The 23,088-nt window shown below is 41.4% G+C and overlaps 1 protein-coding gene across 4 annotated transcripts in view; it reads left to right on the top strand.

Moving 5' to 3' along the window:
* dennd1b (DENN/MADD domain containing 1B) overlaps positions 1 to 21,941 on the top strand; it is a 138,633-nt gene extending 116,692 nt beyond the window's left edge. For 3 of the 4 annotated variants that reach the window (XM_061683369.1, XM_061683365.1, XM_061683367.1), the window contains 8 exons: positions 378 to 468; positions 1,867 to 1,907; positions 3,347 to 3,382; positions 3,694 to 3,750; positions 5,578 to 5,667; positions 14,301 to 14,386; positions 15,066 to 15,288; positions 15,884 to 21,941. In XM_061683369.1, the coding sequence (XP_061539353.1) occupies positions 378 to 468; positions 1,867 to 1,907; positions 3,347 to 3,382; positions 3,694 to 3,750; positions 5,578 to 5,667; positions 14,301 to 14,386; positions 15,066 to 15,288; positions 15,884 to 16,621 (1,362 nt within the window). In that variant the 3' untranslated portion in view covers positions 16,622 to 21,941. The remainder of the gene's footprint in view (positions 1 to 377; positions 469 to 1,866; positions 1,908 to 3,346; positions 3,383 to 3,693; positions 3,751 to 5,577; positions 5,668 to 14,300; positions 14,387 to 15,065; positions 15,289 to 15,883) is intronic. The other variant, XM_061683366.1, reaches the window with a different exon arrangement.
* Positions 21,942 to 23,088: the final 1,147 nt, after the last annotated feature.

The raw sequence follows: 23,088 nt of genomic DNA, 5'->3' as shown, positions 1-23,088 counted from the left end.
CACTTTGACGTTGAGTGTATATGTCTTTTACTTGCATATCACATGCACTTGTGGGGTTTCCTGATATGTTAGCTGTTAGCTTCATATTTATGAGATGGTGTTTTACGTGTTCCAAAGAGCGGAAATGAAACTTCCTCATGTCTCAGACGCTGTTCTGCATGCAGTCTGTTGCAGTATTTCCTCACCTGCTCCGCATTACCCAATCCCTATTACCTGCAAACCACCTAATCTTTGGCTTGTGGTTCCATCCGCCAGGATTAATAACACCCCAGTGTCGCCCCAGTGATTGACTCTGTGCGCATGTCTGTATATCCCTTTAAGTGTGTTCTTGCCCCTCCTCCTCCCCTTAATAAAGCAGTTGTAATTTATGTTTGCAGTTCATCGACGGACGGCTGGCCAAATTGAACGCAGGCCGCGGCTTCACCGACGTGTTTGAAGAAGAGATCACAGAGGGGGGCTTCTGTGGAAGTGAGTTGTGGCATACCTCTCCATTAGTCACTTTAGATTAACTTGCCATATTTCAGGCAGTACACAAAAGTTATTGTGCTCAAGTATAAATATGATGAATGAAATAACACCTCCTAAAATTATTCAGGGTGACTTCCAACATTAAAACTTTAAACAGCTGGTTTTACCCTGAAATGTCTATGTGATGACGTGAGATGCATTGATGCATTAGAATATTGGATTCTAATTATTATTGACATAAAAGGCGACATCAAGCTTGGAAAAATGCCTTGAAGTGACACTGAGAGAGACAAAAGTTTGAAGCAAAGCAGCACCTTTTCAAATTGAATTAGTTCTATTCATGTTTGACATGCACCTACACAATAAAAGAGTTACCGCTACTTTAAATTTGATTGGATGTGGCAAAAGACAATTGAGGACATTTTTTTTTATTTGGTTTGTCAGCAATGACAATTATTACATGCAGAGACAGTAGACATCTGAGAGGGAAGCAAAATCTCCAAGGAATTCTTCTGCAAACACCTGAGCTTTGCGTTATATTAGCATGGAAATAAACAAACAAATAAGTTCCTCATGCACCCCCCTAAACATTCATCATTATTTCCTTTGTCATTGCTTATTTGGACTTTTGACATCATCAATAAAAGCAGTGCAAATCCATCCATCTGTTTTCCCTAGTGCTTTATCCTCACTAGGGTCATAGGCTCCAGCACACCGCTGGAGCCTATCCCAGCTGACTTTGGGCGAGATAGAAGCTGGTACAACCTGGACTATTGCAGTAAAACCCATTTCTGCAAAACTCTGAACATTGTCGAATTCGAAATAAGCCAGATATAGCTTATGTATTTTTTTATTTGTTAATTAAAAAAAAAAAAAGACAAATGAACTCAAATGGCGTTTGTGTCCGTTTTATCTGGAGCAATGAAAAATTGTCGTACAGTGACATATATCTTAATAACTCTGCATTAACCATTAGTGTTAGACAGCTTTTCTTTTTAAAATTATCATTGTATGACATGTACATTAAATGATTAAATTGAATGTTTAAGCAATCCTGTCTGCAATATGTAGGACTTAATGATGGACTTAATAATGGCTTTCTGTGATGAACAACGACGCTTAAGTCACAAATCTTCTGTTCATGTTCCTCTCAGCTTGTAGCAATGTATAGCAAGAGAGACCAAACAACAACAAAACAAATAACTTCGATAGTTTGCATTTGAAATAAATTTAATCCAGGTGATCTATTTATTTATTCTATTCCTTTACTTACTCCATCTTTTACACTTCAAAAATTTACATTAATTGATTTAATTGAATTAATGTGACTTTTTCTGAAAGTCTGTCACTTATTTAGTCCACAATGAATCATTCATATTTGTTTGAATATCTCCTCAGGTAATGGAAAGTCCTATCAGCAATGGATGCACACTGTAAAGGTATTCTATTCACATTGCTCTTCATACCGTTACTGCTTATATACCGAATATATGACTCCTTTTCACCTTTCACTCCATTTTGTATAAAGTTAATTAAAAGCATGACTGACACAACTCTGAGAGAACGGGAAGCCCGGATGTCCGGGCGCAGCTGCAGTGCATTTAGGTTGTGTGAAGTGGCGCGTGCAGCCGGACAGTGGAGACAGCAGTGATTTGACATGACAAGACGTCTACGGACATGACGTGTTGATCTGGCAGCAAACATTGGCGTTACTGCGTTAAACCAAGCCGGGAACATAGATCCCCTTCCTTCTTCAGCGCTCTTTTTCTCGCTGTCTGTCTCTCTTTATCTTCCTCCCTCGTTTCATCTCTGTCACAGACCCCCCTCTCCCAATCCAATCTCTGTCTCGTCCTCTCACTCACTACACTGACTGCCTCTAACTCTCCCCCCGCCGTCAGCTGAGGCTGAATTAGTTCTCTAGAGTGCTCTTCAAAGGTTTGTTAAAGTTCACATTTCCTGACTGACAGGGATCTATAAGAGAGGCCTTCACCTCGGGCCCCCCTCCTCCAGCTCTCCCTCTTCTGCAGACTTCTGAAACACTGGCTGCCACTTTCTCTATTTAGCTGTTTAGCCAATGCTTTGTGCTTTTACTCGAAACCTAAAGGGAGCACAAGTGGGACGACAAAGGAATTCGGAACGACGTGGCAAAAGATGCTCTAAGAAAGATATTGGCTTCCAAAATGTCAGTCTGCTTGCCTCAAAGTGGATATCAATCAAATGATGTACCTTCCATCCGCCGCTTCTAAATAAAAACCACCATAATGCCTTGAAATGTGCCAGTGATTGATACTTTGCCAGGTGTCACCAATGTTACTCTGAAGTTCTATTGCGGTGCTATTTACAGCTGCTCGCTGGTGACTGTGATATTGAAAATCAGGTTACGAGAAGGAATGAGTTGTTTTAAATGACATGATTACTGAGGTCAATGAGAGAATAAATGCATGTACCATAACATTAAAACATGAAATATACGAAAACCGTATTATAGTGAAAGTAAAAAAAAAACTTGGGTTGTCACCATTGATGTAACAACATTGTGAGTCTTAACACAAAAATTATATAGGAAGACATCATAACAGGTCATCATCACTTCGACCACAAAATCAGGCGATCTCCAGTCCCCATAGCAACAACAGACATCATTCTGCTGATTACAAGCCGTTCCACCGTAAACATGATTTTAAAGTTTTTACTTTTGTGTAAAATCACAATATACAGTTGTTTTAAACTTTTACTCTATGTTCATATTTTTAATATGCAATTTTCATTCAATTCTCTATTTAATGGCATTGAATGTTTGCTCACGTGCACACGTTTTGTTGTTTGTGTATGGCTTGTTGATGTGAATTCTGAAAAATGTAATTGTTTTTGTAAATAGAGAGGTGGAGCACTCATCAATACAGCAGTGACAAAGGTAAGGCTCTTGATGCATATCCATGTTTACTACTCTAAATCACCAACAATGAATTAATTTGAAGGTTAGAGGAAGACGTAAAGAAAAACAACGCACAAGCTGTGCTGCGGATGAAAGTCAATCCACAGTTTATGAGCAGTTGCATAACATTGAAAATTGTAATGGGAAGAGTGGGGGTCAAGGTGGTTTATAATGGTCAAGGTGGCTTTTTATGTGATTATCATAGCCTGTTGTGAACAATAAAATTGGAATAGCGCGCAAATTATTTTTTTTTTGTATTTCGAATCTTTGTGTATTGTGTTTCCTCCCAGGCCAAAAGTCATGCCAAGAGGGGCATCCGGGACATAAAAGGACGACTCAGAGCACGGGTGAGCAGCAGCACGGACCATCACACCTCACTTACACACACAGACCCATAGAAGCATGCATACACACGCAAGCACACAAGGCTGTTGTGAGGCAGCCGGACATGCATGGCCCTCATAGCAAGAGGCGGGAAGGCTGCTTTACATGGAGTGTGTGATTCCTGTGCAGGACTCTTTAATCAGTGCTGAAGCCCGCTCAGCGCTTTGTTCATGCCTGTACATTTTTAACCAACGCCCCTCTGGCTATGGCCTGTCATGTCACCCCAGCTCCAGCCCCTCTTTCCCCTTTATTGTCTGCATATTTCATCACCGAGCTTGTGATTTCCTCAAAGCTAATGTAACGAGGTGTATGTTTCCATAAGCCTGCTGGATTTGATGAGGCGAAAGCAGTTTGATCTGTCAGCGGGACACTGATTATGAGCAACATGAGCAAGATGCAGCCCTCTGTAAAATACGCAAATACACAAACATGCTTGCACAGTCAGTGGCAAATAAAAATGCAGAAATCTCTTCAATTTCAAAGATTTGCAAAGACCACATTCCTCTGTTGTTAGAAGTCGTCGTGAATTCAGTTTTCTTTTGACATTGCTGCCAGCTGCTAATGGACATTAAAGGACATACTTATCGAAACTTAAACTTGGTAGCCATGTTCCGAAGTATCTGAAAGCAGAATAGGCTAGAGTCATAAATGTAATTTTGTCATATTTAGTTCCGATTGGCTTGCTGGAAATACTTGTAAATTCCATTTTCAAGAATTATTGCCATGTAAAATATTATGTTGTATATTATTTGCCATGATTGGCTGGCAACCAGTTCAGGGTGTACCCCGCCTGCTGCCCGATGATAGCTGGGATAGGCTCCAGCGCGTCCGCGACCCTAGTGAGGAGAAGCGGCTCAGAAAATGGATGGATGGATTTTTTTGTCATTTAATTATGTATTTTTCTTTATAAGTGTATTTCATATATATATGTGAGACAGAAATGTGACAACAAACGCGAGACAAAAAAATTGCCAGCATGTTGCAATGGAATTGTAGGTTAGGTACTTTAGAAGTTGATTGCAAGAGGGAAGAAGTTGTTGGAATGTCTGCTAGTTCTTGTTTGCATTGATCGGTAGCGCCTACCTTAGGGAAGGAGCCGGAAGAGCTGGTGACCGGGATGTGGAGGGTCCGATAGGATTTTGCACGCTCTTGTCTTACTTCTGGCAGCGTGCAAGTCCTCCAGGGTGGGTAGGGGGGTATCGACAATCCTTTCAGCAGTTTTGATGGTCCATCGCAGTCGGAGTTTGTCCTTTTTTGTAGCAGCACCAAACCAGACTGTGATGGAAGAACACAGGACTGATTCGATGACCGCTGTGTAGAACTGACCACATTATGACATTTTTTTGTGACATTTCAGAGGGTGTTGTGCTCATATAATGTTAGAGCAATCACATTTGCATGAAACATCATATTAGGTGGATGTGTTATTAGGAGTCATGCACAACTTTCTAATGCAGTGAACCCTGCAAAATTAATTCATTCATTTTCCGTACCGCTTATCCTCACTAGGGTCGTGGGCTTGCTGGAGCCTATCCCAGCTATCTTCGGGCGAGAGGCGGAGTACACCCTGAACTGGTCGCCAGCCAATCGCAGGGCACCCTACAAAATTAAATTCATTTATACTTAAGATTTGAATTGAAAGTATTCAGAAATGCTGAAATTGGCACATGAAATAATACATTAAGTATGTGAGGTTTTGGACCATAGCCTGCATGATATGTTTGTAAGTCGAATGCATGTACTGTAACACAAAACATCTAAGATTTATATTCACTATTTCGGCCTCACAGGAGGAAGAGGACGAAGGGATGACAGTCTGTGCGGGATCCCCCACCAGTACCAAGAGCCTGTCTCCAAGGCGACTGCAAAGGATGAGACGGGTATGGCACGCACACACACACACACACACACACACACACACACACAACTCTAAATTAGTTAACTACCGCTCCACTGTTGATACCAGAGCTTGAGTGATATGGATGCAGTCTTTCACCTCTGTTTTTCCCTCACTCCCTTTTCTCCATCCCAACAATACTCTTCCCTCATCATCTTACCTCGCCGTCTGCAGTGTAGCAGCTCTGGGAAGTACATCACTTTGTCAGAGTGCCAAATGTAATGATAAGCATTTAATTTTCTTTCAACATACTACCGTTGTACATGCAGTAGCTTTCCCTTAACAGTGCGGACAGGAAGCAACTCATATGCTAGTCAGCATTTCCTCTGAAGGACTTGCTTGTCTACCAAGTGGATTATGTTATTTTTAGTTAAAAAATGATAACCGATCACAAGATGCAGCAATGTATCTGTTTAAATGACTTGTTCATTTACTGTATATACTTGTGTGCTTAATTGCTACAAAAACTATATTTACAATAAATAATGTATCATTCTTCATCTATTTATGCGAGTGAGGCATAGTAAGAGACAGAACAAATAAATGGTCTTCTATTAGATGGCAGGAAGTACATACAGTAATTAATTTTTGACATTTTTGTTTGTTGGTGTGCCGTGAGATTTTTCAATTGTTAAAAATGTTCCTTGGCTCCATAAAGGTTGGAAATCACTGCTCTAGTCAGATCGTGTATTCTAATCAGTCAGGTCAAACCGACATTACATGACAGAAATAATGGGTGCTAACTTAAAGTAATTAAATTACTTTATTTTTAATTAAATTACTTCACACACACCAAAACTTTAGAGCATAGTTCGACAGAACGCCTGCATGTTCGCGTATAACCGTTAGTGGTAGCACTAGCTTGCTCGGCTACATGACGTTTTGTTGCCTGCTTGCGAGCCTTATCGTATTAAAAGTACGTGAACATACCTCAAGCAATCCTTAAATGAACGTCCTCTCCCGAGCACCGGTTACCACTAACACGTTTTCCCCCATTTTGTTCTTATAAGCACATGGCGCGATCCATTATTGTTGTCGTCGCCATGGTAATGAGTTTATCCGGACACGTTTGAGTTGACAAGATGAAGCCCATTGATCGTAAAAAACAGGATGCGGAAAACAGGATCGGATTACAAGATTTTATTGCAGTAGTCTGACATGGTGCAATCGTGAAAGACCAAATTTGTCTTGTAGTCTGATCCGGGTATTATGTGGTGTTGTTTTTTTAATAACTTTATTGGTGATCAGATATTTACAGTACTACATCAAAAGACATGCGACAAGGCTAAAAATAAACTAGCTTTTGGATACGAATATACTGTACTCGACGTGGAGTAAATGTCTTTTGCAGAGCCAATCAATTATGACCTTAAAGCCGATCAGCATGAAATGCTAATTATCGGCCGATACCGATCAGTTCGGTGTAAAGTCTAATTATGTATTTTCGACTTTGTGTGTATGAAGTGCAAGCACACACACAATGAGATGAAGTTGGATTGTACTGCAGTGCGCAGTAAATGTACATTTTTCAGGTTTAAGGCAATTTAGTGATTAAATGTGCATGTCTGGACAGTACTTAACACATACATGCATCCTTGGGGACACACAAGTTTACGTCACGTTGTTATATTGTAACACGCCGATTACCATTTTTAACATAATGCCTGCATGCACATAGTGACATTTTGGTCCCGCTCATGTAAGAACGTGATTAGGAGAGATTGTGGGGTCCCTAATTAGCATCGTGTGTCCAGTGTGTGTGATGAGGCTGGAAATTCTTAGCACACAAGAAGGTGTGAAGGCCTGGGCGGGAAGCAGAGGAAGGGCAATTAGGGCTTTTTCCCAAAGACCTTCTCTTGGTGTATACAAAGGATCCTTACTGATTAACAGTTATAATGCAATGTATGTGTGCACGCACCTACCAACACACACGTCATATTAAGGATACACACTCGCTCACACTCATGTCCGTGCCATTAAGAGTCGCTCATTGCCACGGTAACGGGTCCCTGGAGACCACTGGAGGAGGGTCACATAGGACCCAGGGTTGCATGTCTCACAGCTGCATGTATTTATCATTGTCCAGCAGTCCATCCTCAGCCACACACAATATCCTCACAACTATTTACATTTTTAGCATGACCCTCTTTATACTGATTATAGTGCTCCTGACCCCAAGATCTAAGCTTCTGGACACTGATTATGATGCTCTGCTTACTTTTTAACCTCATTTAAAAAAAAAAAAAAAAAGCACATTGGCCAGTGCTTTAATTAGGGAACTTTATAATAACACCTATAAATTATCTGTATTATATATGATGATAATAATATACAATAATACATATACAATATGTAAGCTATATTTAAAGTAACATCTGAGTTACGAGTCTGTGTGTTCCCGATATTGGCTTCAGCACATAAGTGTTATATTTTAAGAGGCGGGCAGCCTTTGTAGCTCATCCTTCTTATCTGTGTATCTCTCCTCTCGCTGTGTTATTTCCCTCCACCTTCCTCCCTGTGAACTTGAGATAGTATTGTTCGGTCTGAACCAGGTGTTCATTGCACCAGAAACTGACCTCATTGGAAATAAGCTAGTTAGATAAGGTTAAGTGTTGATGATTTAAAAAGAAAATCGACGTACCTTGTATCCTTATTGTCTGACTCATACAAAATAGTTACTTTCTGACATTCTGCCACTCTACAATAACATATAACACAATCTAAAATATACCAGGATTAATTGGCTTCCAAGTAGGAAAGCTGCTAATTTAATTGTAGGATAAAGAGACATGTCCCTTTCCACACAGTCCAAAATATTGACTCTTTTTTATTTTTTGCTCTGCTGCATTCATGTGCCGTATGACCTGAGAAGCATCTAGTAGCAACAAAACCTTCAAAAATGTGATACGATGAAATGCATTTCAATCTCCTCAATGATTCGTTTTTAGAACCACCAACAGTGTCCCCCTGAAAAGTAATGAGTTGAATGAAGTTCACACTGTAATAATATGTTTGTGTGTGTGTGGGTGCGTCTGTAGGTGTACATGTGTGTCGTATACAGTGCCCTCCAAAAGTATTGGAACTGCAAGGTCAATTCTTTTATTTTTGTAGTATTCTGAAGACATTTTCAGATCAAAAATCTCTGTCCTGTGTTGTTTAACACAACTAGATGGAAATACCATGAAATAAAAGCTGGAATTCTGAACTTTTGTATCATTTTCATCTTTTGAGCTGAAACCCAAATGTCTTCAGTATACAACAAAAACAAAGGAATTGGCCTTGCCGTTCCAATACTTTTGGAGGGGACTGTACATGCACAGTTCAGCCATGTGGAGGATGTGAATGATTTGGAGCATTTTCGAGAGCTTGTTGATTAGGAATGTAGGAGGAATCCTTTGGTTTGATGAAAACAAGGCTGCTGGCTTCAAACAACAGCTACTGTTTTGGCTCCTCAGTGGCTTTGTGTGTGAGCATCTCTTTTTGATGGTCCATTGAGGATGTTGAATATTCGTATTGTGCTGGAAACATTTCTGTCTTGGTGGATGGTGCATCAGGCTACCTGGCAGTGGCGTACGTGTGCATATGTCGTACACTGTCAGGCCTGTCTCAGGGAACAAAGTGACAGCTGTATAAAGAGCAGAGGTGGCTGAGACCAAATTATGGACAATGACAGCCAGCAGGCTTGTGACTGGGCTCAGGTCTGCTCACACAGAACATAGTGTGATAAAATACGCACAGCCAGAAAGAGGTAGCTCAGTGTTTGTCTTGTGCGTGTGTGTGTGTGCGCATGTATGTGTGTGGATTGAATAAATGCATGGTTGGAGATGTTTTGTGGATTCCATCAGTGGGAGACAGCTCATTTATTCATGGCGAGTGGACACGTACATAATATTATGTGAACACATAACTTGACATGCTCTAATGTGGAAAATGTTTGTGCGTACATGTGTGTGTGTGAGTGTGTGTGTGTGTGTGTGTGTATATATATACACACACACACACACACACACACACACATACATATACAGGGAACCCCTGCTCTTCAGGATTGCCAGACTGCAAATGGTGAAAACAATTTATTTATTTATTTGTTTTACCCAAATAATTATTTAATATGCGAGAATAAACTGCCAATAAGCATTTTTGTTGTTGTTTGAAAAATATTGAATCGTTGAATCAGTGGGTGCCGATCCGTGAGTATGTGGGGATCCACTGTATATGAGACGGTTCCTATGGTAACATATTGACATAGTAATGGTAAACAAACAAACAAAAACAGTGCACCGTTATCCATGAAATAAATTGGTTGCTTCGTACTGCGACATTAATCTACAAAGTTTTTATGGACATTGGTTTTGTATTCATTTAAACGAAACGAAACTTCCTGTGTCCTATTATTAAATGTTTTACAAATCATATTAATTGAAAAAGGGGCAATTACATACTGAAATGTTTCAATGTTCATTATGAATCATTTCAAAACATTCTTTAAAGAAAAAAAAAAACACATGACCAACAACAGCTGCTTTTTAACTGTGAAAGAAAGAGGGACTGAAAAACAGTAAAAACAAATCTGTCAGTTTTGGCCTTCGTTCAAATCAAGGATGGCTTCACCAGAGAAGAAAATCATTGTTTTGGATTTACCTAGTTAAAGCCCAGACCTAAAATCAGAATAACCTGAAGATGGCTCTGCCGTATCCGTTTTTATTGATTTTATTTATTTATTTAACCTAAAGGTCCAGGTATTTTCACATACATCAATATCCACTGTACACTTCTTTTGTTGATAGTCCTGATCGATCATCACTGATTCATAGGATATTGGGTGTTTTGTTGCTGTAGCGCTTTCGTATTCCCAAGACCAACGTTTTTGCAATTTAATTTATTTAGGATTCATATGAAATAGTTTGAATTTGAAGCAAAAGTACATCATGGAACAGACAGCCTAGTGTGTGTCACTGGTTGGGTTTCCTGTCTGAAACCAAAGTGCCATCTCCAGGCGGTGACTGTGTACTGCACTGCGGCTGTTCTCACTCAGACACAGGGATGAGACTTTAGGTTTAATAGAATAAGCATGAAGCACATTTTTCTTCTTTTATGTATGGCTCCCGTTTTAAAGTGTCCTTTCAGCGACAGCCAGTTGGACGGACGAGCACTGGAGCTTGTCTCAAACAGTTTTCCTCCGCCTCTTTGGAGCGTGCTGCTCTTAAACAGGCAGACTTGGCCGTCCTTCTGCAGAGTGTCTTCCTCTCCCCAAGGTTTGTTTGCATTTTACCGGAATCTCTTTACATATACTGCCAAGCTGTGAGATCAGTGGCCACTCAGAAATACCCTATGAAATGCATAATGTAAGGCGGGCTTTTAAGGTCCGCTAGAGTTTGGCCCCGCCACAGAGAGCGTTGTTCTGCATAAGTGGTCATGCAGGGGAAAGTTTGTTCCTTCAAATGCACTTGCTGAAATGGATGCTGATGATTTGATTTTCCGCTTATAGCCAGAAATGAAGAGTAATGTGTTGCGTCAGAAGTGGGAAATGTTTTGAGACATCTTGCATCGGGACTGTGAAGGTGGTGAGGATGAGGTCAGAGAGTTTAGTTCATAATTTACTCACAGGCCTGTGAAGGCTGCAGCGGCGAGCGTGTCGGGTTTTATGTACAAATACAGGACTGAAAGTATTGCCAATCCTTTTGCTCTTTCGCCAAACACTCTGGAATTCAGATCAAAGGGCTAAAATGATAACGGAAGAAATAAATGTTCCCGTCAGAAACAAAAAATAAAAGCTCAGATATCAAACATGCACCTTGATGGAGAATAGACTTCCTCTCGAAATGCAGGCTGGAGGTCATTTTGCTAAAATGATTTCAGATTTGTGTCGTTTTTGTTTTGGTTTCCCCCCCCCTCTCATGCTGCTGACTGGCGGCGCTGTGCAGTCAAAGACAAAAGTGACGACAGAGTGACAGAGGGAGAAAATGTGAGACAGGGAGCCGATAGAAGGAGATCAATTTTTCATTTGCACCTTTCAGCTTCCTACAGCCCACAGCGAGGAGCTAATGGAGCAGCAGTATGATAATCTGTTGTTCTTCTTTTTCAAGTTCTCCTCTGTGCTGTCAGGCCTGGGGCTTGACTATATTTGACTGCGGGTGCCTCCAATCTTAAACATGCTTTTGTTCGTTACATTGGTGCACAGTGCATCAGAGTTCACGAGTCAGACAAATGGCTGCTGTTGAGGAACTCTTTGCAGAAAAGTGTGAAAACCAAAGTTGTTGGAAACTGTGTAATTGTAACCGCCGTGCTGGGGTTCACCGCGAAGAGAAGCAATGACAAGTTGATGAGGCCTTGTCGGGGAGGGGACCGTCCGTTTACGGCTCCCTGTGGTACTTCCTTTTCGGACAGACGTGACCAAAGCTGTAACTGAGATCACAGCGGCATGCGGGCCTCGTGACCTGTGTCTGCTTATGTTTGCCTTCACCTTGCTTTAATAAACACCTCGCTGCACAGAGAGGCCCCGCTTTGCCAAGCATGCTCAAATGAACAGCCTCGTACACACAGGGCACATGTGTGTGCGCGCATGCGTGTGTGCGTGTGTATCACAGGTGCATCTCCGCTCTGCAGGCCCTCTGGTTGGCTGCCACGTCAGCCTGGCCCCAGATTTACTGCCCTGACACAGGAATCCATTAAATGCTGTTTAGGGATCCCGGGCCAGAGCCCCTCTCAAATCTCTTTCATTATAGCTCCAAGCTACCATGGAAGGGCAGCGAGTGGGCCAATCAGCGCTGCCACCACATGTGTTCCTGCTTAGGCCCACGACTTGAGAGGCTTAAGTGACTACTGCACACATCCTAACTCGTTGTTTGTGTGTGTATCCCAAATGAGGCCAGGCCAGCCACACGTGACGTTACATTCCGCCTATCTGGCTGGCACTGTGTCCACTAATGAAGACCGGCTCGCTACTCGCATCCAATGCCGTCCTTCACCTCTCTGCATGGGCCACACCTATTGGCTCCACCTCTTTGCTATCATCACCTTTCGGGGCACATTCTGTCACCTCAAACCATTTCACATCTTATTTCCCAGCATTCTTTTTTTGTGTTTACCTTTTAGTGCTGCATCTTTGGTTTCTGTGTAGCAAATGCACAAACACTCTCTCGCACCCCCTGTGCTATTCTCACTTTTAGGCTTCAGAGGGCCTTCGATTGTGTGGCTGACCGTTTACACAAGAGTATGCAAAGCCATTTAAGCAATTTGTTTTCCCATTTCGTTGATATCCAGCTTAAGGTCCATGTACTAGTACGCTCTTTGTCCTCACTAGTAAGACAATTCTGCACACTAGTAGAACAACTAGGCTGCACTCGTCGAATGATTGTGTCTTACTGCCCACCACTACTTTCTGCACATTAGGAGGACAACGTTGGCATACTTTCAGGATGACTACATGTTACTAATTAGGGAAATCTGGGCACTAATTGACACCTGTCTTATTAGTACTGCTAGTGACATTACAAAATTATTGCAATTCACCAGTGGAGTGGTTCTCAAACTTTTTACAGAAAGTACCGCCAAAAAATATAAAGTACTACTATCCTACTATCAACATTGAAGTACAGTAGCCTAGTAGGCCTATGTGTTGATAAAAAATGTTGAGGTTTTATTCCTAGTTATTTTAAATATTATTTTAACTCACTGTAACATGCACTTTGAACATCAACATTGCACTTAAATATAAGAAAATAAAAAATTACTTGCGTTAAGATTCAATTGAAATGTATTCTACTTAAAAGTTAGATGAAACATTTACCTAAACAAAAAGTTAAATACAAGTTGTCATACCTGAATATACAAACATATGTAGAAACATTATACAGTAGTGGAAGGCATTAGTGAATTTTTTTTTTTTTTTTAACGAGTAAAACAGTAGTTCTACTAATGTGCCCTACTCGTTCTACTAGTTGGCTAAATTGTCATAGAGCGTACTAGTACATTGCACTAGGGCATTAAGCTGGATATTAAGACAATTGAAGTGAAAGCATGCAACATTGAATATATACAGGAGCACAGATAAAAGACCCCTCATTTAGGTGTGTTTCCAGTATTTAAAAAAAGACCCCTCTGTTCGTGGAATGTCAATTAGAAGACAAGCGATGGTGTTGGAAGAGCACATGTTCTGGCGGTGATGGAGGAACATGTGCATGGTGGTGGAGGCCATGTTAATAAGTGGCCCGCGGCAGATGGGGAGCGTCCCGCGTTGCTGTGTAAAGCTGCTGTCTCGTCTTGAACCCGCACATTAAACATGTTACACAGGTGGCTTATTAAACCCGCTGTGTCACTAAACGGCACCACATACTGATCATTCAGCACTTTGCTCTGACAAACACCATGTGCAGAGATGTTACGACGCCGATCGTTAATGCAGTTACACGGGCCTGCTCTTAGAACCGACTTATTGCTTAATTTGATAAAAACGCTTCTAAACATTCTCATCCCCAGACCCCAATTTGACTAATATAGTATCAACTCTTTGGGTTCTGGTCCAATAAAAGAAGCTTTGTCCCTCAAGGACTTAGCAGATATCTTTCTCTAATCTTCCTCTATTTATGTATTTTTTGTGTTTCTCATTCACAGCAAAACTTCAAGAAGTCTCCAGTGAGCGTGGGCCCTCGAGAGCTAGGCTACGGGCTTGATGACGACGAGCTGGACAGGGCTAGCAAGTAAGTGCGCCTTTCATTCACCCTGACTGTATTTTATCACCAAAGCCATGTGTACAGGCACAATTGTTGGATAACTTATAGATTTTATTTAATAGAACACAATGTTAAAAGGGAAAAAGATGCTCAAGGCAAGTTATTTTTTAGGCCATGGTGGTACTGCCCTCAAGCGGATACTATTGGTAAAACAGGCTAAATTTGGCTGGACGATAATACAGATTTTTTGGAAGACAACTTTGTAATTATTCTGTCTCGTTGATATTTTATATACAAAAAAAAATATATTTGGATTTTGTTCAAAGTAATCTCAATAAAGCATAACGCAATAAAGCATCTCAATAAAGTAGAATATCATAGAAAAGTAGTTAAATTGAAAAAATAAAGATTCATTAAACACATGGGACAATACTTTTCTGAAAGCCAATTTCTGCCAGGTTTCTTATGTAATATTTTAATTTCCTGAGATGACTTTAGTCATCATCGTTTCATTAGCTGAAAACTATAATCCTAAAAATGTTTTTAAAAAGTTAAACCGTGAATTATTTCACTGGTGTGTGTGTAGTGAATCCATATATCAGTTTAATTAGAAAGAAACATTTTGTTTTCTCCAATATTCGATGTATTTTGGTTGCCTCTGTACATCTGACTTTTCTCTCAAGAATGTGACGTGTTCCCAACGTAGGCTCTCGTCAGAGGACAGTGGTGATGTCCCCTCATACACGGAGGACAGCGATGACTCCTACTCTTTGGAGCTGGACATCGACTCCTCCCAGTCAGGCAAGATGAACCTGCTGGAGGAGATCCTGGACTCTCTGAACACCACCACGATGGAGCAAGGCAAACTCATTGCAGCCAAGAGCCTAGACTTCTTCAGGTCCTTGGAGGACTTGGACTACCAAGCCCCGGTATGAGTGACGCATTATGTCATGCAGCTGATTAGGTGTACTGTATCTAGAGTACGTGTTCAAATGTTTTGTGATGTAAAGAAATGAATCATTTCAAAACTTTCTTTACTCTTTTTGGTACCTGTAATCTCAATTGCAAAACAAACTCTTTTAAGGGGACAAATAAAACATAACTTGGTTGCAATAATATGCACACCAACTTCATAAAATAATTAAACAACAAACAGCAATAATTTGTTGCAGCATCTTTAGCTGTTATTACAACACTATCAGTGTGGCACACATGGATGTGGCAATATTTGCCGCCAATCCTGTCAGATTACGAGGGCATCTCCGGGGGCCGAACCGCGAGTGTCGGGATCCACTGTAACCCCCCCCCCCCAAGGTCAATTTTCCATAATTGGTTCCTTGCGCTTGTAAATTTCGGAATAATTGAGATTTTTGCTCATAATGAGCAGAAGGATAATTTGTATTCAAAACGCACACAGGAAGCACACATCGTAGTCATCCCAATGTTAAAATACAATGGACTTGCTTTAATGCACCATGATTAGGATCTTTGCTAATTATTTTGTTTTTGCCTGTTCATTTTCAGAATAAGGTTAACGCCTCTGGTGACTTTCAACCGTCAGAGGAAAGCGGTTGTGGCGGAGGCGGGGATCAGGGGGGCTGGAACATGGGTCAGGATGACAGTGCGGTCCACGGGAAACACCTCCCACCGTCCCCGCGCAGACAGCCCAACAAGAGCAGCCTGAAGAAACCCCTCATCCCCCCTGTGCCTGTAACAGATGAGCAGTCCGGTCCACATCCTCTACCTCCAGAGAGACGAGCGGGAGACCGCTTCTCCTATTCACCCTCAACATCTCATCGAATTACACCCACAACGCCATCTCCAACTTTGTCTCACGCATCTTCAATTCCAAACTATTCTCCGCTGCCGGCGGCCCGCGCTCAGACCATTTCAGAGCCCCAAGCGAGCGCCGAGCCCCCTCCGACGCAGAACCCGACCGGCTCCACCGGCATCTTGAGGAGGAAGGTGCTCTCCAAGGAGACGGTGAGGAACTACAAGAAGAAGTCTCTGCAGAGGCAGGGATGCAAGGAGACTAAGGCCAGGAACAGCCATACAGTGCAGGTACCCTGGGAGAAGGACTACAAGGAGGGGCTTCCGAGTCTGGATCACTCTAAAGGCCTGGGGGCGACTTTGCAGGATCGAGGCCTCCTGGAGGAGATCGAGTCCATGTGCTGTGTCGGACCGGTACTCCACAGTGGCCTGCAGCTCTCGCAGGTTCACTGCAATAACAGTCACCACAGCAAAGCCACGGAAAACTCGTAACTTTCTACCGGACAGTTTTATTCTGGAAGTCTGCGGCAGCCTGCCACGGATCCATTTCATGTCAAGACTTACAGAGAAATGTGAGGACCTAGAGCTGGAGTCTGTGGGAACAAAACAGAAAAGACTGGTGGAGAGTAACAAGATCTCAACCAAGGGACTGATTTCCACAACTTATGCAAGAAGTAAATGCATATTGGCAAGACGCTCTACAGGTGCATCCAAATAGGATGTAATAGCTAGGAAAACTTAATTCATTTCAGTAGTTCCATTCAAAAAGTAAATTTCACATATGTAGATTCACTACACACTGTGAAATATTTCACAATTTAATAACGTTGAGGATTATAGTTTACAGTTAACGAAAACCCTCAATTAACCATCTCGAGAAATTCGAATACATTGAACACCCGCAGCTGGCACGGTTATGGTTATGGTTATGTGTTCTGTATGTTTTTACTGCTTAGGCTACATAGAATCACTTTCAGAGGAGTCTGTGTTTAAGTCAAACTAAGATTGTCGCTACTGTAACCTTTAACGAACAAGGGGAATATTTCTATTTAATTTGGATTAATTTGAGAAATTGACATTTAAAAGGTTATGGATGGGGTTTTTGGTGCCTGAAAATGACCTTTTTTGCAATTTTGGTATTCTCAGAGAACGGCTGGTCGGTAAAATGGAAAACTGGTTAGCACATCTGCCTCACAGTTCTGAGGACCGAGGTTCAAATCCCGGCCCCGCCTGTGTGGAGTTTGCATGTTCTCCCCGTGCCTGGGTGGGTTTTCTCCGCGCACTCCGGTTTCCTCACATCCCAAAAACATGCGTGCTAGCTTGATGGAAGACTCTAAATTGCACATAGGTGTGAATGTGAGTGCGAGTGGTTGTTTGTTTCTATGTGCCCTGCGATTGGCTGGCGACCGGTTCAGGGTGTACCCCGCCTCAATGCCCGAAGATAGTTGGGATAGGCTCCAGTAGCCCGCGACCTGAGTGAGGATAAGCGGCACGGAAAATGGATGGATGGATGGATGAACACCCGCATAGTCACGGTTCGGTATTTGCAAATTCACCTATTTGTGGATTTTTGGGGGGAGCCTATCCTGTTATTGACTGAAAAGCTCACCTATTCACTGTTTTTTGTGCTTGAGCCAAAGCAATTAAAGCATTACTTAGGCGCCATCTTGTAGCATCTTGGTACCAAGGATCTTGTTGAAGTGAATAGAGGAGCTTCATTTAGTCAACAATCTTGCTTTGCTGCCATCTAGTGCAGTGGTGCCCAACCTTTTTTCCACCACGGACCGGTTCATGCAAGTACTTATTATGGGCGGACCGGCAACCATTTGTTGATGGGGATGGATGGTACTTTCCCGATCAGAAGCTCATTGGTGGTGGTGGTGGTGATTGGCCACCACTGATCTAGTGGTGTCTTGGTGCCAGGGAACCATGTTGAAATGAGTTGAGGAATGTCATCTTGACAAAAATGCTTTGCTGCCAACTTTTGGCACTTTTGGGAAGGTTGTCAATTAGGCACAGATTTCCGCGATTCGCGGCAGGGTTCGCTTCCTAAACTGGGCCGATAGCAGGGCTTCACTATATTACAGTAGAAACAATCAAAATAATGTTTAATACAGAAATGACATAGCATTGTCCTGTGTGTTTAGGGACTCTGAATAATATGAGTTTCACTTTTTGAATTCAACTACTGGGGAAAAAAAAAAAAAAAAAAAACCTTTCCTGCCATATTCATTGAATTGCACCTGTATATGGGCAAAAGTATTGGGATACCATTACATTCGCAAGAAGTGAAAGAAAATATAGCCAGCTCCTCCGATGGCGCTATTAACAGTGTGCACACAAAAACGTTTTTCAAGATGTTCGAGTGTCTGTGAGGGGTTTTGTCCTTTGATCCAGAAGAACATCCCATATGTGTTTCCAGTCAAGTTTTGCCACATGAAACCCATCAGTCACGAACAGAAAACGACTTGGAGGCAGAGAATTGTCAGAGAAATGTTTTGGTAACCCAATTGCTGATTGATTAATTAAACAATTAAGAGGTGTGTCCTGAGACTTTAGTCCACACAGCCTTCTGCAGATGTCAGATTTTTTTTTTTTTTTTTTTTTTGTTCTCAGTAGCAATGAAAACATGACGGAAGGAAGGAGGACTTTGAGAGTCGTGCCCATGTTGCGTTTTCCACGCGTTCCAGGAATTCAAATAAGTCCTGAAAGGACAACGTCACATCCCATCGTCGCGGCAACGGTCCTCACATATCACTCGAGCAACGCACTTTTCGATGAACAAGTATTTAAACAGTCCCCGTGAGCCTTGGGAAGTGATGCGACACTGTGTACTACATTTCTGACACACCACGCCTTAAGTGGACATGTGATTTGCTTGTCTGTTGATTACGTGAAGCCGTATCGGAGGTGTGAACGGTACTTTAGGCAAATACGTCATTGATCCTGGATGATGACGTGCTGTTAAGCTGCTCTTCAAAGTTGCATTCCAGAGAAGGAACTTGCATGTAGACACTGAAAGGAAGGCCACATGAACGATGCGTCTTAGTTTTCATTTTTCAACCCTTTCTCCTCGTCCTGTATTGATGGTTCTTGCGCTCTGCTCAAATGTCATTTCTTTCATCTTGTCTTCTCTCCATTTCTTTTGTTGTTGTTGAAAGACTTTTAAGCATTTATTCAATATCTGTGATATCCAGTTTGAGGCACATGTACTGGTCTGCTGTTTTCTTCACTAGATAGAATAACTGTCTTACTAGTAAAGTTTTTTTCCCCCACTACTATATGACAGAACAAATTTGGCATACTAATAGGACAACTGCATGTTACTAGTGAGGAAAAAACTGCACTAGTTGATATATGCTAATACTACTACTGGAGTGCTAGATATTAACTAGTAGTATTAGAAGTAATTATAATGCCACTAGTATTACTAGTACCACAAGGTTGTCAACTAGTGAGGCAAAACTACTAGTGGGCATTTTTGAGTCTACTATTGGGGTTCAAGAGGCTACTAGCGTGCGACAGATGCCTACCAATTAGGCCTAGCTGTGTTATTACACTGCAAAAATGCAAAATCTAAACCAAGTGAATTTATCTTTTTTTCCGAGTGAAAACATCGCACTGTACTTTCAGACAGTTTGACTTCTTTTTTTTCCTCTACATTTTTCCTGACAAAAAGACCTATTTTAAGTTGAAAGATCTTTAAGAATTTTATCATATCAATTCATAATAGTTCCATTGGCAGATTACTTACACTGAATTTAGGGACAGAATGTCTTATTTTAACTTAATATAAGATTCTTAAAAGTCACAACTGTCTTCACGGTCTGTTTGTTTGTCTGCTTTCACAAGAACTAAGATACATTTGATGGGTAAGATTGGCATTTTTGCAGTTTAGTGCAGCACAGTACAGCATACTAGTACATGAACCTTAAGCGGGATATCACGGGTACGGAACGGCCTTTCCGCGTGTCCGAGCTTCCAGTCGCACACTGATGATAGCGTGTATGATTGTAACGCAGCTCACACTTACATGTGTGTGACGTGCACAGTGTGATTCTGCGGCGAGAAACGCTGCATGCGGAGGTTTGAGGCTCAAAGAGGGGAAAAAAAAACAGAAAGGGGAGGGGGCTTTCCCCTGCGCTCGGTTTGGTGCTATTGTTGCGATTTCGACCAGACGCCAGTCAGCCGGCAGCCAGTTGGCGGATTGCCGCCGCCGCCGCCGCCCTGTTAATGTTTTGCTCATAAAGTAGCCGGCCAGCGTCTCAACGAGCAGACGTCGGTAGTAGTAACTCCAAATAAGGAAAAACTCCAGAACCAACTCTCCGGCGGCCCAACTTACTGACACACATTAAAACACAAAGTGACTATGCAAACATTTCCAACTCAAAGGGTAATACTTAAACTACTTGGGGGGGGGGGCAAATCAAGTTAGCTTCTAATGGGAATAAGCCACGTCGGTTGTGTTTGTGTGTTCAACTGTGTGGTGTGCCTTATAAAGAGTATACCTGGTACAGTATTAAAGAGAACGGTAGGAGTATGCAATGTTTAAATCATCATGTGGTCCTTTGATTGTTTCAAGATTGAAAACAACTTTCGAGTGCTTGTGACCAAATGACCTGAAGTGAACTCAGGCAATGTTTTTCAGACAGGGCGCACCTCCTGTTATTTTATTTAATTTGTTTTTTGTTAGATTATTATTCCATGAGTTAGATTTTTTTTTTGAAACTATTTCATTTCTTTTCTCTAGAACGTAGGTCAAAAGTTTAAAAAAGGCATTTAAAACGCTCTCAGAGGATTTCATTTCATAACAGAAAAACCAGAAAAATAAAATATTTTCAGCTCACTAGACATGTATTTTTTACATAATATATAATTGGTGTTGTGTGTTGAAAATGACACCCAATGTGAATGTTTTAGATAATATTTTTTGAAAGAGACTATTTACAAAAGAGACAACAATATCAAATGTATCGCCCACGGTCCAGTGCTTACTCTTGTTTCTGCACGCATGTTCAGTACTTGGATGTATCGTCTGCTCGGACTTTGCTCTTATTTAATGTGGTTCATTCATAATTATTGGTAATTATATCAGTACTTAGCATGTCAGTCCCCAAACAAGACAAAACAAAAGAATGATGCAAATATGTTGGTTCTGCCTTGCATTGGATTGCATTGTAGTATTTAACATCATCTGCCTTGTAGGAGAACATATTTTTTACATTTATTGGCTGCTGTAAATAAACCGTAGAGAAGAAATCCATAAGCGGTTAACTACTTTTGTGAGGAATGTGAAAACTTACGCTGACTGTTTACACCAAAGCTATACAACGATGATGGCAGTAGTGTGGGGGAGTTCGCATTTCAGTATGTGGAAGAAGAGCCACCGCTCGGTGCTTGTTGCTATTCTGCCCGCGCCCGAGTGTGCTAATGTACACATTAAGGAGTGCAGACGGACACATTTCATCATGTATTTCAACATCACTTTCCGTACGCCAAAAATATTCTAAAATGCAACATCTGTGTCGTAGAAGTATAAACATGAAGCAACATCTTGTTTGGTTATTGTAACGATTAAGTTCTCTGGTACGTTCTGATTTTGTACAAAATGGCATGTTCTCGTTGTGGAGGAAACGACTGAGGTGAATCTCATGAGGTGTCGATGACAAACCTGGTACAACTGCACATCTTGTATGCACTGTGAACTGAAAATAAATGCTCTTTCATGCAACCTGCTTGCCTAGACACAAATACATTCAAGATATCTGCGAGCTGTATCACCTACCTTTACAAAGATAATGCTCAGTTTTGTTTGACAAAGTTAAGTGTGGTATTCGTTTAATGCTGTGTGTACTTGTTGTGCGCCACTGTTTCAAATAATTTAGTTTCATGACGGGAGCAAAAATAACAAAGACTTCTAGTATGATGAACTCCAAACTCCATGTTTGGAGTTCACCTCCACCATGTCCAAATGATCCTAAACAGTCCTAGGCCATACTGTTCCACTTCAGTCGTGTACGGGACAGTATGTATGCCGCCAGTCGGCTCGCACACAGCAAGCTTGCACAACGTGACCCCAATGCAAGCAGACCTTAACAAGAAGGGTAAACGAAACAATCCTTGAGCCGTAAGTAGCAAATGATCCACTGCAGTAATTGACAAAATGTAATTTGGTGATGAAAGTGTTCCCTCCACAACTGAATTTGTACAGACGCTCACTTTCGGGGGAGGATATAGTTTAATCCCATTTGGTGTGATTGTGCAAGAGCGATTCATTTGCATTCTGGGCGCATAATGGCGAACAGTCTCCAGAAGTCCCCGATATCACCACAAACACTCACTAGATTTGTTGTTCGAGGGGTCGGAAAAGTCACAAAATGTAAAGAAACGCACTGTGCAGCCCTTGCTTCCTCGCGATGCGCTAACTCCACGTTGGTTGTCATGGTAACAAGACGTTACTGCCCCAACAAAACCGCGTGGTTCAAATCAGAGCGTGACGAGATTTTTTGAAAGACGCATGCAAATTCCTTTATATGTTAAAAAGAAATGCATGAACTCTCTTTTAAGCAATATATATTTTAACTTTTTCAATCCCCGAAAGAAGCCGTAATAATCATTGAATATCTGAACTTGATAGTGTTAACTATAAGGACAAAGGTATTGGGGCACAATACAGTATGTAAGGCATATTAGTTTCAGAAAATGTATTTAAATAATAATGCTTTGTGTATGGAGTGCAAAATGTTGCTTAGAACAGCCTTGCATATTTTGTGTAAAGAAAAGAAGACGATGTGACAAAGTTTGTTCACGATGAGTATTGTTGTATTCAGACCTACACAAAAGAAAAAGCAATGCAAATCATCCAAATATTGGCACCAAATTAGACATCTATGAAATAAATTAATATACACCCACAGACTATATTTACATACCTAGTGGCAAACAAAGGCACGTAATGA

The sequence above is a fragment of the Phycodurus eques genome, chromosome 8 (assembly GCF_024500275.1).
Source record: "Phycodurus eques isolate BA_2022a chromosome 8, UOR_Pequ_1.1, whole genome shotgun sequence".
Lineage (NCBI taxonomy): Eukaryota > Metazoa > Chordata > Actinopteri > Syngnathiformes > Syngnathidae > Phycodurus > Phycodurus eques.
Note: the sequence above shows the minus strand (reverse complement) of the source record. Positions and strands in the feature narration are given on the sequence as shown.